Below are 15,306 nucleotides of genomic sequence, written 5' to 3'. Positions count from 1 at the left end.
CTGGAACAGCTGTTGGGAATCCGCCCACCTAACTTTGTCGGACACGCAGTCGTATTAATTGAGCGCCTACACACAGAAGAACTACAAGATGGCGCAGGCTATATTTGAAGTCCTGGAAGGTATCAATACATTTGATCAAATTCACACTTTTATTTTAGCAACATGCTAGTGGGTTTTAAGACAACGCTTTCTAGCAACAGTGCGGTTATTTTAAGTTATCTTGGAGGTGAAATTATGTCATTGTGGTATGATAAAGCCATTATAATCGATGCCAGACAGTTAGCAAGCTATTATTTCGTTGAGCGAATTTTTATAATCTTCCATGGATTCTTTAGATTTGCTTGTGGTAATGCATTGCTTTTCCCTTGGTTTGGTAATTCGTTGAGAATAAACAACTGCCACTTGAGATAGCAATCATTTACCACCACCAGAAAATGGCAGGAATCGGCAGTCTTGTAGTCGGAAAGAGCAGTGGCGCACCAGTCCTATCACGCATTTTGATTTGTTCATGTCGTACTGTGGTATATGCACCATGATTTGCACCGTTCTGACCCCCAGTTATATTATTCTGTTCCAGGGATGGACAACCAGACAGTTCTGGCTGTCCAGTCTCTGTTGGATGGCCAGGGAGGTGTGCCTGACCCAAACAGCCAGAACGTCTCCGGCTCATCTGCCATTCAGTCAATGGGTGTGCGCTTCTCTTCACTTCCCCTTTATCCTCTTGATCAGTGCATGACTGCATTGTGTTGGTCATAGAGAGGAACTACTCTAACACACATCAAACATGCATTCTGCATTTATTGCCATTGAAATACTGAAGTGTTGATATATCCCCAATTGTTCTCTACAGACGACGAAGACGTCTTTCTTTGTGGGAAGTGCAAGAAACAGTTCAATTCATTGCATGCCTTCATGACCCACAAGAGAGAGCATTGCCAGTCCAATGCCCCCTCCCTGTCTACAGTATCACTGGCATCTAGTAATGCCTACACCCCTGTGCCCTCCATTAGCTCTGTGCCACAGACCCCCGCCAACAGACAGGTGGGTACTGGCTTCTTTTTTATTGTTAGCTGAGATGTTTGTTATTAATTAGTCTCTTCCCAAAGTGGAGTGCCATGAGTGAGAAACTAGTTTCTCATCTCCTGTATGGGCCAGTGCGTCGTACCATAGCATCCTCTCTAGAACAATAATTAGCTTGCATTGTAAATGCTGGCTAATGCGGTCTTCCTTTTTTCTTTGTTTTGCCATCCACATCAGGTATCCACATACATTACAGTGCCTCCATCTCCTCTTACTCACACACTTGTCCAAGGCAATGTTTTAGTGAGTGATGATGTTCTGATGTCTGCCATCTCCGCCTTCACGTCCATTGACCAACCCATGGCAGCTTTGCAGCCCCCTATTCAGGTAAGTGGTGTTCATTGAATTAAGCTATTCTTCTGGCTGTATTCACTATAAACAGTTGAAGTTGGAAGTTTTACATACACCTTAGCCAAATACATTGAAACTCTGTTTTTCACAATTCCTGACATTTAATCTTAGTAAAAAATCCCTTTCTTAGGTCAGTTAAAATCACCACTTTACTTTAAGAATGTGAAATGTGAGAATAATAGTAGAGTGATTTATTTAAGCTTTTATTTCTTTCATCACATTCCCAGTGGGTCAGAAGTTTACATACGCTCAATTAGTATTTGGTAGCATTGCCTTTAAATTGTTTAACTTGGGTCAAATGTTTTGGGTAACCTTCCACTAGCTTCCCACAATAAGTTGGATGAATTTTGGCCCATTCCTCCTGACAGAGCTGGTGTAACTGAGTCAGGTTTGTAGGCCTCCTTGCACGCACACACTTTTTCAGTTCTGCCCACAAATGTTCTATGGGATTGAGGTCAGGTCTTTGTGATGGCCACTCCAATACCTTGACTTTTTTGTCCTTAAGCCATTTTGTTACAACTTTGGAAGTATGCTGGGGATCATTGTCCATTTGGAAGACCCATTTACAACCAAGCATTAACTTCCTGACCGATGTCTTGAGATGTTGCTTCAATATCCACATACTTTTCCATCCTCATGAAGCCATCTATTTTGTGAAGCACACCAGTCCCTCCTGCAGCAAAGCACCTCCACAACATGATGCCACCCCCGAGCTTCACGGTTGAGATGATGTTCTTCGGCTTGCAAGCCTCCCCCTTTTTCCTCCAAACATAACGATGGTCATTATGGCCAAACAGTTCTATTTTTGTTTCATCAGACCAGAGGACATTTCTCTAAAAAGTATGATCTTTGTCCCCATGTGCAGTTGCAATCCGTAGTCTGTCTTTTTTATGGCGGTTTTGGAGCAGTGGCTTCTTCCTTGCTGAGCGGCCTTTCAGGTTATGTCGATATAGGACTCGTTTTACTGTGGATATATAGATACTTTTGTACCTGTTTCTTCCAGCATCTTCACAAGGTCATTTGCTGTTGTTCTGGGATTGATTTGCACTTTTCACACCAAAGTACGTTCATCTCTAGGAGACAGAACACATCTCCTTCCTGAGCGGTATGACGGCTGCGTGGTCCCTTGGTGTTTATACTTGCGTACTATTGTTTGTACAGATGAACGTGGTACTGTCAGGCATTTGGAAATTGCTCCCAAGGATGAACAAGACTTGTGGAGGTCTTTTAATATTTTTTTCTGAGGTCTTGGATGATTTCTTTTGATTTTCCCATGATGTCAAGCAGAGGCACTGAGTTTGAAGGTAGGCCTTGAAATACATCCACAGGTACACCTCCAATAGGCTAATTGACATCATTTGAGTCAATCAGAAGCTTCTAAAGCCATGACATCCTTTTCTGGAATTTTCCAAGCTGTTTAAAGGCACAGTCAACTTAGTGTATGTAAACTTCTGACCCACTGGAATTGTGATACAGTAAATTATAAGTGAAATAATCTGTCTGTAAACAATTGTTGGAAAAATTGCTTGTGTCATGCACACAGTAGATATCCTAACCGACTTGCCAAAACTATAGTTTGTTAACAAGAAATTTGTGGAGTGGTTGAAAAATGAGTTTTAATGACTCCAACGTATGTAAACTTCCGACTTCAACTGTAAATCTGGTTTACTTTCCCTTCTCAGAGTAACCTGAGTATGCACACAGGTGCATCCTACCTCCAGCACCATCAGCAGTCCTCCCACTCTCTCCCACCTGGACAGTCTCAGCCTATGTCCTCCCAGGTGCTGTCCAGTATCAGCAACTCAGTGGTCCAGGTCTACAGCACTATGCCTCAAATGTCTGTGAGTGGTAGTGCAGAGATTCACACGCTGGGCTTGCAGCCGTTCCAATCTGTACAGGTGAGCTTTTACTAAGGCAATCTGTAATTTGCACAGAATGAGGAGGATGACAGACTTGTTTATTTACATGTCTGTACTCTGCAGTGTTTGGGCAACATCCTAAAGATGTTGGACCATTAGTTCACGTTCATGTGTTATACATGGCCAGGTTGCAGTTGTAAATGTGAACTTGTTCTCAACAGGCCTACCTGGTCAAATTAAGGTGAAATAATAAAAGAAAAGGTATTATTTCTGCCCCACAGGTCCCGAGTCAGTGTGTGGCGAGCCAGTCATTCAACACTCCTCCAGTATACAGTCCTGGGAAGCAAGGCACCAAGACCAAAACCTGCAGCATCAATGCAAACCTAACTGAGCTTGAAGAGTTTGACAAGGTGATCATTCCTAAACAACCAAGAAATGGCAAGAAGGGCCAGGATGGAGCAGCAGGTATGATTTTGAGAAACAAATGTCAATATACATATAGGTCTGTATCCTAAGAAATTCTTATTTATTTTTTATATGACATGTTTCTCATTATTGGCTAAATAGAATAATGTTGTCCGTTCTATGCATCGGCTTTTCAGCTGAACAAATGAAAGGAAAGTCCCAGAAGCTTAAGTGCAATTTCTGTGACAAAGTCTTCTCCAAAAACTTTGATCTCCAGCAGCATATCAGAAGGTGAGTTTCACCAATCAGCCCAAATAAAAAAGCACTATCCATATGCATTGAATCTACCCAGGATAAGAATATCACATGTTTTATATTATAATCTTGGATGTCTCCACAGTCACACAGGGGAGAAGCCTTTCCAGTGCATCGTATGCGGCCGGGCCTTTGCCCAGAAGTCTAATGTGAAGAAGCACATGCAGACACACAAAGTGTGGCCTTCGGGAGTGGCCAATTCAGTGTCCAGGCTGCCCATCACAGTCAAGGTGGTACCACTGTGTGCAGAGGAGGTCATAGAGCAACAGGAAGAACAGGAGGAACAACAACAGGAAGAGGAGGAGCAGCCAGGTAATCACCTCACTGTCTAATCATGATCAGTTCTCTATAGGCCACTAAAGACCTTTTAAGGATGACATAGTGGCAATAAGTAACGATTACCAAGATCCAAAGTCAATGAAATATGTAGTAATGTATAAGGGCTTAAGTATGTATTATGAATGTAGATTGTGTACTGAATGTGTGTCCAGAAGCCCCAGGTGAGCCCGAGGAGAGAGACTGTGACTCCCAGACTGATGTGGACAGCTTGGGAGATGGTGACTGCAAGCAGAAAGGCCAGCAGGCCCAGACCAAGCAGATTATCCTGATCGACAGCTCCTACCAGTGCCAGTTCTGTGCCGGCAAGTTCAGCACCTACTTCCAGCTCAAATCTCACATGACCCAGCACAAGGGGGAGCAGGTGAGTCCACATGGCCAGAGGGAAGGATCTACCTGGAACAATAATGAAGCATTCATGCACAAGCCTTATTATGCACAGGGGCAATCAGTGCTAATATTATTTGGCAAACTTTTTTTGTCCTCCGATGCACAGTTATTTAAATATTAATCTCTCCATATCCCAGTCTACTGTCCCCACTTGCTTCAAGATGTCCACCATTGTTGCTGTACCCAAGAAAGTGAAGGTAACTGAACTAAATGACTATCGCCCCGTAGCACTCACTTCTGTCATCGTGAGGTGCTTTGAGATGCTACCTGAGGACCATATCACCACCTTACCTGACACCCTAGAGCATATCGCCGCAACATATCCACGGACGACATAATCGCCATTGTGCTGCCCTATCCCACCCGGACAAGATAAATACTTATGTAAGAATGCTGTTAATCGACTACAGCTCAACCTTCAACACCATATTGGCCCTTCAAGCTCATCACTAAGCTCAGGTCTCTGGGTCTGAACCACTCCCTGTGCAACTGGATCCTGGAATTCCTGACGGGCTTATCTCAAGTGGTAAAGTTGGGCAACAACTCCTCCGCCACACTGATCCTCAACACGGGAGCCCCACCGGGTGTGCTTAGCCCCTTCTACCCTGTTCACCCATGACTGCGTGGCCACCCACGTCGCCAACTCAATCATCAAGTTTGCTGAGAACACAATAGTGGTAGGCCTGATTCCTAACAACGATGAGACAGCCTACAGGGAGGAGGTGAGAGCCCTGGCGGAGTGGTGCCAGGAAAATAACCTCTCTCTCAATGTCAACAAAATGAAGGAGCTGATCATGGACTACAGGAGACAGCAGAGCGAGCACATACCGATCCACATCCACGGGTCGCAGTGGAGAGGGTCAAAAGCTTCAGGTTCCTTGGCGTGCTGATAACCTGAAATGATCCCTTCACACAGACAGCGTAGAAGAATGTGCAACAATGCCTCTTCAACCTCAGAAGGCTGAAGAAATTTGGGCCCTCACAAACTTCTAGAGATGCGTCTTTGAAGCTATCCTGTCGGGCTGTATCACCGCCTGGTACGGCAATTGCATTGTCCTCAACCGCAGGGCTCTCCAGAGCGTGGTGCGGTTAGCTCAACGCATCACCGAGGGCACACTGCCTGCCCTCTAGGACCTCTACAGCACCGGTGTCACAGGAAGGCCAAGAAGATCATCAAGGACCTCAGCCACCCGAGCCACAGCTTGTTCACCCCACTACCATCTAGAAGGTGGAGACATTACAGGTGCATCAAAGCTGGGCCCAAGAGACTGAGAGAGGTCCTATCTCCAGGCCATTAGACTGCTAAAGAGTCACCACAAGCTGGCCTCCACCCAGTACCCGGTACTCAATGCTGCACCTTAAAAACTACTGACCAATGTACATAGTCATGAACACTGGTCATTTTTTAATAATGTTTACATACTGTATTGTAGTCATGGCTCATCCTATATAACTTATTTTAAAATATTTCTGGATTATGTGTAATTTTTTTATTGCTAGGTATTACTGCACTGTTGGAGCTTGAAATCTGCGATAACATCCGCAAATCTGTATACGCTTACCAGTAAACTTTGATTTGTGTCAGATGTCTTAGAAGGATGAGAACCGAGCTTCTAATGTTCCTTCCTGCTGTGTTTCAGGTATATAAGTGTGTGGTGAAGACCTGTTCCCAGACATTCCAGAAGCTGGATCTGTTCCTGGAGCACATCCGGACGCACCAGGAGCAGCTCACCTACCGCTGCCACCTGTGTGGCAAAGTGTTCCCCTCGCTGTTTGAGCTGGGGGTGCACCAGTACTCCCATTGCTTCTGTCCCCAGCAGAACCCACGCAAGGAGACTACTTTCTATAGGTCAGCTTCACCATCTCCACTCTTTTAATTAGGCCATCCTAATGCTTACAAAGTTCAGTCAGTGGCTTTGGTTAAACATTTTTATTTTCAGTGTGATCACAACTTCTCTCTGTGTTATGACCTTTAGTTTGACCCCAGGGTTAGTGGTTTCACAAGTGTTTCTATCACACTCAGGTGCATGAAATGCCAAAGCCGGTACGCCACACAAGAGGCCTTGGAGCAGCATTTATTAACTGCCTCCCATAACTTCCCCTGCCCACATTGCCAAAAGGTATGGTCTAGAAAAGATGGTTGTCATTCACTGCTAGGTTAGCATCTAATTTCCATGCAGTTACTCTAAAGAATGCATTTTGTCAGGTTTTTCCTTGTGAGAGGTATTTCCGACGACACCTGCCCACACATGGTATCGGAGGGAGGTTCAAATGTCAGATATGTAAAAAGTTCTTCAAAACCGAGCACTACCTCAAACTGCACACTCGTATCCACTCAGGTAAGGCATGCAGACACATTAGCCCATGATGCAAATAACTTTCACTCAATTCTCTTTGCTGTGCTTATGGCAACACTGTCATTTCATTGCAGGAGAAAAGCCATACAAATGTTCTGTTTGTGAGGCCATGTTCAACAGGAAGGACAAGGTGAAGAGGCACATGCTCATTCATGAGCCCTTTAAGAAATACAAATGTCCATTTAGGTAAGTGAGACTTCTGTTCCAACAGGTCATAAGTGAGGCAATTTGGAAAGCTGAGCCACAAAGGATTCCAACAAAAAGCTGGGGATACCTTTGACGTCAATGAAACTAAGCTCTGTTTTATTGGCGTATTCAAAGCATTGTTTTGTTCTTTCAGGACACATGTTGGCTGCACTAAAGAGTTTAACAGACCAGACAAGCTGAAGGCACACATATTGTCTCATTCTGGTGAGTGTTTCCTGTCTGTTGTGAATTATTAATAGTCACAGCTGTAAACATAATAAACCTTGTTGCCATTTTAAAGTTAAGGTTCAAAACAATAGAGCCATACCTTTTTCTGTCATCCCAAGGTATTAAGCCCTATAAATGTGGGTACTGCCAGAAAGCTTTCAGCAGAAGAGCCCACATGCTGGAGCACCAGCGCTCGCACACAGACAACTATCGTTTCCGCTGTGCCACCTGCAACAAGGGCTTCACGCGACAGAAGTACTACAGAGACCACAAGTGCCCCGTGGCGGAGAAGAGAGTGAAGAGGCAGGGACACAGGACAGAGGGGAACCAGGAGGCTGAGCATAGCAGGGAAGAGGTGGAAGAAGAGAGGATTGAGGACCCTCAGGCAGTGGAGTCAAGTGTTCCAGTTGAGGATCAGTCAGAGGGAGGCAGAGCAGGAGGAGCACTTTGGAGACTGCTGAGTGACACTGGCTGTTTACAGCAGAGCACCCATGTTTAGAGACAATGGATTGTGGAGTTACATTCAAGCCAAATCTTGATCTTGTCCTGAGACTACCTCTGCATGTGGAAGGGATTTGAATCTCACTATCTCCAATTAGTGTTTCTATACGTTTTATATTAAAACATTGAAGCTTGGCACTTTTTCCTGTTAGTGATTGTTATTCAGAACAGTGAGATGCCTCATCCGTGACCAGACATGTGATAATGTTTTCATCCTAATGAAAGCACTTTGACTGTACATGTGGCAAAAATACCTTTTTAAACACTCTATTGTGGACATTCCTGACTACCTTAGGCACTAATTATATTTTGTGAAACATTTTATGTAATGTATGAATCTTGAGGCATGCACTTGATGTTTATTGAATAAATTAAGCTGCATCTATTCAAAATGGATAGCCATGACTTTCACTCTACATGATTGGAACATTTATCATTTGAGCAGAAATCAAAACAGCATTTCACCATAAACCCCTTTTTATAAAAGGAAATTCATTTGTTATTAACAATTTACAACATGGTTTCATATACAGGGATAGCAGTTACGATACATCTGGAGACAAAAATAAAAGGGGCTGGCTTTTTATTTGCAATGCAACAAATGATTATTTACACATTTACTTCCATGGGATTTCCATTCATAATCTTCCAGGGAAAAAAAGATGTATTCCCATGCCTTTGCCACAGCCAGAAAAACATCTCCCATTACTATAAAAATCGATAAGTTTGTATGCTAAAAATCTCCCAGACTATTAAAAGCTACATGTATATCTAGTCTCCAATGTGGTTAAATCTCATATCACCGAAGACATCTCAAGGCAATATTCTAGACAAACATTTCAGAATACTTAAAAAAAAATGTTGATCATGTCACAATGCCCTATAAAACTAGGGCCATAGATTCTTGTACCATAAATATAGGGGCCAATATTGTCCCTTGCAATATTTTATTGATTCACAGATAAATGCTAAGGAGCTTTGAACAGAAGGACTTTCTATTTTGAAGCATGTGCAGTGCAACTTCTGGATCTGGCCATTGCCTGATCAGAGGTCTTCATTTTCCTCAAAGTCCGTGTTGGGATTGTCAGAAATAGTGGTGGGTCAATCAAAGGATGATGGGACCGATGCTTCTGATATCCCTGTCCCATATATGTTATTGATGGTAGGTTTCCAGCATTCATGCATGATGTGGGGGACATTCTGAGAGAAGGGAGCAGCTTACTGTTGTGGATCGATACTTTCAAATATTCTTCCAGTATTTTAGAGCAAGTTTTCTCCAACAGCACGCAGTGTTTCCCCTAGGATTTGTTTCAGCAGAGGTGGCAGAGTTTGGAGGGGTGGCGGTGAATGGGGTCTTCTTGGGGCATACATCTATACAGCCACATAAAATTTAAAAATGCAGGAGGTAGCGTTGGTGCGCCACTGCTAAATGCATATAGGGGAAACACTGGCAAGCACACACAAAAACACACTGGTCTTCAAGAGGCTCCCTGACAAACGAAGACCACACTCCTCTGTCTATTGAGCCGTTGCTGGATCACTCCTGCCCAAAGCCCTCAGTCTCTTCAATCGCAAACATCAATTTCTCCTTCAGCTGCTCGTAGCTTTTGTAAGGAGGCAGATCCAATCGATTGAAGCTAGAGAAGGGGAAGATAGAGGCAGGTTAGTTATCTGTCGAGTGAAGCATTTACTCTGTTTTGACTCTTCCATACAGTACTCACCAGGTGTGACTTCTGGGTAGCCAGTTCTCCTTTCCCACCTTCTCGATGCAGAACTTCTGCGGGCCATTGCTCCCTACAAAACCAAATATGTAAGTCACTAACCCATCTACTTAGAGGTAAAAATGGCAAAATGTTATGTTTCATGAACTTTTACCCTTACAGGTTAAATTCCTTACCCAATAGGTCTGCAAAGCCTCCGACAGGAAGCCGGCAGGTGCCTGTAACGAACTGGAGGAGCCTCATCCGCTTCTCATTGTCCATCTCTTTGATGAGCTGGAAGGCAAGTCCAAGAGGGTACAGTATGTTCATAGATGTTCTTTGCTACACGAATGTAATGATACTGAGATGTGGCACCTGACTGTAGCACTGGTGAGGAGAGATGTGTGTAACACTGACCTGCCAGAACCAGAGGACCTGCTTGCTGCTGCGTGCATAGTGTCTGTAGATGGTGTTCCTCTGCCAGTCTGCCAGGTCGATCTCCTGCATCCCACACAGCATGACCTGCAGGAAGTTGACAAGTAACAATTGGCTCACTGGTACATGTGAGTTGGAACAACAGCTGTCATCTTTACCAGAGTGAATATGGTGAATCTGGTGTAAATAAGTGTGCCAAACTAAGACTCGTACCTCAAGTTCTTTGGCATCAAAGTACTGCAGGTACTGTTGTGGGAGGACCTCGTTGAAGCCCTCAAAGAAGGCCTGGGTCTGCTCCTCCACACCTCTGGACAACCTCCACTCTGCTACAAGCCTTGGAGAAACACAGACGATCAAGGCACCACAGACCAAGAGGGGAGGGGAGGGGGTGTATATGTTGAGACAGACCTGATATACTCCTCCTTGTTCTCCTCAGTGACCAGGACCTCTCCTCCGTCCGGCTTGAGCTCATGAGTGGTGATTTCACCCAGAATCTCTTTGTCCACAGAGAAGTACATCTCCAGGCCACACTCCTCAATGTCGTTCTCCCTGAAGTGCACAACAGATGACAAAGACACGTATCAGTGGCGAAAATGGAAAACTCATGTTATCAAGAAAAATGGGGCCATGAAGTTAAGTGTGTTCATCACAGCCACCAAAACATTAAACAATATTTACTACAACCAAAGTTAATTTTAGTACAGCTTCCTCAGAAGACTCACTTAATCCAGATGAGAGAATTGTAGAATTCTGGGTCAATGGACTCTAGATCTTTCAGTGCCCATGGCTTGTTCAGCATGCGCTTGTAGAACGGTAGCGAAAAGCCTGTGTCAATGAACTTCCCGTGGAAAAGAGCCTGCGAAAAGAGATCAGGAGGTTAACATTTAAAAATGCAGAACTGCATCAGCAGATCTTTACACTCGCAAATGTCACACTGCAGTTGAAAAACATAGTGACTAAAAATAATCACCATGGCGATGAAGCGTCCGATGAATTTGAAGTACTTAAGGTGATCAGGGTTGATGTAGGAGGCAGGGTTGATCTGTAGGCAGTAGTTGTCCTTCCCAGCATACTCAAACAGGCAATACATGGGATTCAGCACCTCGTGAGACAGCAGGAAGAACCACTCCCTACAAAGAGAGAAATATATAATAGTTCATAACACTCATCACAATACAAAACCTCTCTGCAAGGATCCAGTTAACACCACAATTCAAAACTGGCTCAAATATCAACATGTAGACAAACACTTATCTAGGATGTTTTAAAAGGTAGTTAAAGTAGCTGAACCTTAGACCAGGGGGCACAGAAGGTTCCGTCACCACTACAATAACTTCGGTGGCGGCTCCTCTGAGGAGGACCATTTCATTAAAAAAGTGAAACAAAGATGCACTATGCAGAAATCGCTCCTCCATTTTCTGGTTGCTAAAATTCTTAAAAAGTTGACTTAGTCTCAGTTTGTGTGACAAAACAAGTATAGTGTAGAGCTTTCAAACTCAACTCTCATTGTTCCCCTCTAATCAGGGACTGATTTAGACCTGGGATACCAGGTGTGTGCAATTAATGATCACGTAGAACAGAAATCCAGCACCTCTGGACCTCGTAGGGTAAGAGTTGAGTACCCCTGGTGTAGAGAATAATTAAACAGCTGTGAAATATCTTTTCCATAACCAAAAATGTTGTATTGTCAGCTGTTTGAAGCTGGTGTACAAAACCAAAAGATGCAAAAACAAAGCTTCAAAACGGGAAGCATAGAAATAGCACACAGAACAGATCTACAGCTTCTTAGACATGTTTTCAATGAGAATTATAGATCTATAACTAACACGTATGTGAAGTTTGTCAGGTTGCCCAACAAGTTACATATTGCAGCTTTAAGTTATTTTCTAGACAAAAACTATAATAAATATATTCACGTCACCACATAACTGATTAAAACACAGTTTTGCAATGGTCTACAGTAGCCTCAACAGCAGTAGGGTAGCACCATGGTTTAGCCGGTGCTACCCCTGGCTACATTGATTTCAATACAAAACCTAAGAGGCTCATGGTTCTCACCCCCGTCCTATAGACTTACACAGTAACTATGATGACTTCCAGAGGACATCCCCCAACCTATCAGAACTCTTGCAGCATGAACTGACATGTCCATCTAATCAAAGGATCAGAGAATGAATCTACTACTGAAAGCATAAGCTACAGCTAGCTAGCACTGAAGCACATAACATGTGGACAAAAAAAGAATAGTGGAGCAGTTTTGAACAAATTAATTTCTTAAAAAGTTGAGGAGATATTTTGTAATATGTTATTTTAGTTGCACTTTCACTTACGCTAACTAATGCAGCTAATTTTGCCTACTCAACAACCTAACTCAAACAGAAAGGAATGGTATTCATGTTAGCTAGCTGGCTAAGGCTATCCAACACTTCAATTCAAGGTAAGCTTTCAGTTTTATACTGTAAATGTATTGCCACTGGAGCCCGCCGGTGTAACTGCAAAACTGCTTGCTGTATGTACACTACTGCGCGATAGTAAACCCGATCCATGTGTACAAACACATTAACTACTATAACTATATTGACAGCAAATATGGTGACGTCGATGTAGGTTGTGTGTAACGGTTATTGTATGAAGGTTTGGCTTGGAGTTTTTTTTTTTGTTGCATGGTGACAGACAGCTAGTGTTGTGCACTGAAGTCCACAAGTGAAGGGAAAATGTTTTAATGGCTGCTATGAAAGGGAACTGTGGGTGCTGGTGATTGGGTGTATTCATTCCGCCAATTCTGTTTCAAAACATTTCTTAAAAGAAGCAAACGGAACAAAAAGTGGATGGACTAGGGCTGTTACGGTGACCATATTACCGCCACACCAGCGGTCACGAGTCATGACAGCAGTCATATTCCACGTGACTTTTTAGTCACGTTAATTAGGCTTCTCCAAGCTCTGATGGTCATTAGTAGCCTACCAAACTTGCTAACTGCCTGGTACTCAGCACTCTATTGTCTCTCTAATCAATCTCACATCAATGAAAATGTTTCAGAAATGTAATCAAACACTTCATGAGAGCCTATGAGCTCATGTTGCACAACATTTCTATAGGCTATGCATTTGCGTGAGAATTGTGATGGCCTCTATTAAAAAGAGGAAGATCCCATCAGCTCTCTATAGGCTAGGCCTACTATATTTATTTCTCAACCGTCCTAATATTAAGCACATTGCTTCTCTTTACAACAGGATTATAGCCCACCTGCCAGGCATGAAAATGAACCCTGCCTGTTTCTAGACAGGTGCATGATAATGATCCATTCTAAATTAAAACAAATTTCACACATATACTAAATAATATATGTAAAGACAAGACTAAACAAGAATAGTCTGATGGGTGACAATATTAGCCAATCACTTGTGAATTATATTATCACTTGTGAATGATGCCCAGCTTGTGTGCAGTAAGGAAAGAAACAGCGCAAACCTTTTCAAATCATAGTTGCACACCTCTTGTAGCCTAGCCCATAGCTTATATGTTTTGATATGGTTTGCATCACAACTAAAGTGGCCAAATAACTTCATAAAATGAAGCACATTAATCCGCTTTACAATGGGTGTAGAGCCTAACTGGCATACACACGCAGTTTGTGAGTTTCAAGTTTGGAGAAGATAATTTCCCCCATAAAAATGCACTTTTATAATAATAATAACTGCATAATTGCATCTGCAGTCACTTTTGAGAATGGTGTTTTCCCACTAACTGATTGTATTTTGGAACATTGACACCTATAGCCTACTGCCATGTGCGCATTGCTGTGCTTATAATGTGAAGAAATAAACTAATAGTTTATCGACAAGTTAAACATTCTGATCGATTCTGTCTGCCTCATTGCTTGAAAAAGTTTTTGGGATGCTAGTGGTTGTATTAATTTCGGAACTATGTTTGGAATATTTATGTCTCGCACAGAATAGGTCATCTTCCGTGCGATAGGGGACAGTAGACTGATATAGGCTAGTGCTTCTGCTGTTCGTTAGGCCTACTCATCTTGTTGAACAGTGTGGACAGTTCTTCCAATATCTTCAATATGCGCCTCGGAATTGGATAAGGACGTACGCAGTTGCGTCCCCGATGTGTCCATCTTCACTTGTAGCCTGTGAGAAAGACCCAACCACATGACGGCATTGGCTAATAACAATTGAGCGACAGTATCTGAGAGAGCCATACGAGTGAGAGATGCTTCGGCACACGCAGCCGGGAGAAAGGAATTATAATATTCAGCCCAAGGGCACAACAGCCACACAAAGCGGATGCCGCCGGGAAATTCAAGGCATTATTAAGTAACTCTAAATGAAGCATATAGGAGGACCTGTTTCTTTGTTAACCGGTCAACACAGAATAGCCGTGCGCACTCCCTCAAATCATTTCGCAAAAATATTATTTATATTTTATTCCTCTTTGTTCAATTGTATTCTTCATACTATAAAATAATGCCAACGAATTCTAAGAAAATCTTGCCTGCCAAATGAAGTAGTGAAACCCACAGCCATATGGCATAGCCAGATCAGGGCCTAACATAAGGACAACTCAAGAGTATGCCATTCTGTTCCTCTGAAATAGACTACATTTTCTTCATATCATGTTTCTATAGACCCTTCCAAAATAAATAATGGATTTATTGTAATTGTGTAGTAGGCTATATATCATGGATTCATTTGACTTTTATAATGTAGAATGCACCTAATATCTGCATCAGTGGCTTGTAGGCTGTGTGTGGAAGCCAGGAGATGCTAAATGTGTTTATGTTAAGTAACGGTCAATTACCATGAGACTATCAGTTATTTGCTTGGCAATCACCGTCACCATGATTACTCCAGTTTGTCTCTCTACCGGTGCACCTACGTTGTAAACTTGAATTCGTAGGCTAGGTTATAGCAACCTCATGATGGGTATAGGGAAAATTCTAGTATCATGTAGTAGCCTAAACCTATCACTGTTACTTTGAACTGGGTGAATGGAAAATGAATGAGGCAGTCATCCAATATGCTGTAATAGAAATAAGGTCATGCTCATAAAAAAATAAAAAACAATGTCCTGACCTAATCTTAAACGACACAGAATGACTTATTATTTATTGGGGTGCAATAACTGCATGGGAGCACTTGAAAAGAGTACATT

The 15,306-nt window shown here is 42.8% G+C and overlaps 2 protein-coding genes across 3 annotated transcripts in view; one reads left to right on the top strand and one right to left on the bottom strand.

Annotated features, from left to right (window-relative positions):
* The first annotated feature begins 34 nt into the window (after nucleotides 1-34).
* Nucleotides 35-8,653, top strand: LOC115102289 (zinc finger protein 341-like). The gene is given in 16 exon segments (XM_029622085.2): nucleotides 35-119; nucleotides 578-688; nucleotides 851-1,041; nucleotides 1,258-1,407; nucleotides 3,114-3,329; nucleotides 3,572-3,755; nucleotides 3,893-3,986; nucleotides 4,096-4,322; nucleotides 4,502-4,710; nucleotides 6,377-6,585; nucleotides 6,760-6,856; nucleotides 6,943-7,075; nucleotides 7,168-7,279; nucleotides 7,434-7,504; nucleotides 7,627-7,930; nucleotides 7,932-8,653. Coding segments are annotated over 16 exon segments (2,376 nt in total). The 5' UTR covers nucleotides 35-88; the 3' UTR covers nucleotides 7,969-8,653.
* LOC115102288 (E3 ubiquitin-protein ligase Itchy-like) overlaps nucleotides 8,348-15,306 on the bottom strand; it is a 22,715-nt gene continuing 15,756 nt past the window's right edge. For both annotated transcript variants that reach the window (XM_029622081.2, XM_029622084.2), the window contains exons 17-24: nucleotides 11,114-11,273; nucleotides 10,866-10,999; nucleotides 10,552-10,692; nucleotides 10,357-10,477; nucleotides 10,126-10,230; nucleotides 9,906-10,002; nucleotides 9,730-9,802; nucleotides 8,348-9,645 (exon numbers count right to left, since the gene is read on the bottom strand). In XM_029622081.2, the coding sequence (XP_029477941.1) occupies nucleotides 9,546-9,645; nucleotides 9,730-9,802; nucleotides 9,906-10,002; nucleotides 10,126-10,230; nucleotides 10,357-10,477; nucleotides 10,552-10,692; nucleotides 10,866-10,999; nucleotides 11,114-11,273 (931 nt within the window). In that variant the 3' untranslated portion in view covers nucleotides 8,348-9,545. The remainder of the gene's footprint in view (nucleotides 9,646-9,729; nucleotides 9,803-9,905; nucleotides 10,003-10,125; nucleotides 10,231-10,356; nucleotides 10,478-10,551; nucleotides 10,693-10,865; nucleotides 11,000-11,113; nucleotides 11,274-15,306) is intronic.

Source organism: Oncorhynchus nerka, linkage group LG20 (genome assembly GCF_034236695.1).
Source record: "Oncorhynchus nerka isolate Pitt River linkage group LG20, Oner_Uvic_2.0, whole genome shotgun sequence".
NCBI lineage: Eukaryota > Metazoa > Chordata > Actinopteri > Salmoniformes > Salmonidae > Oncorhynchus > Oncorhynchus nerka.
Note: the sequence above shows the minus strand (reverse complement) of the source record. Positions and strands in the feature narration are given on the sequence as shown.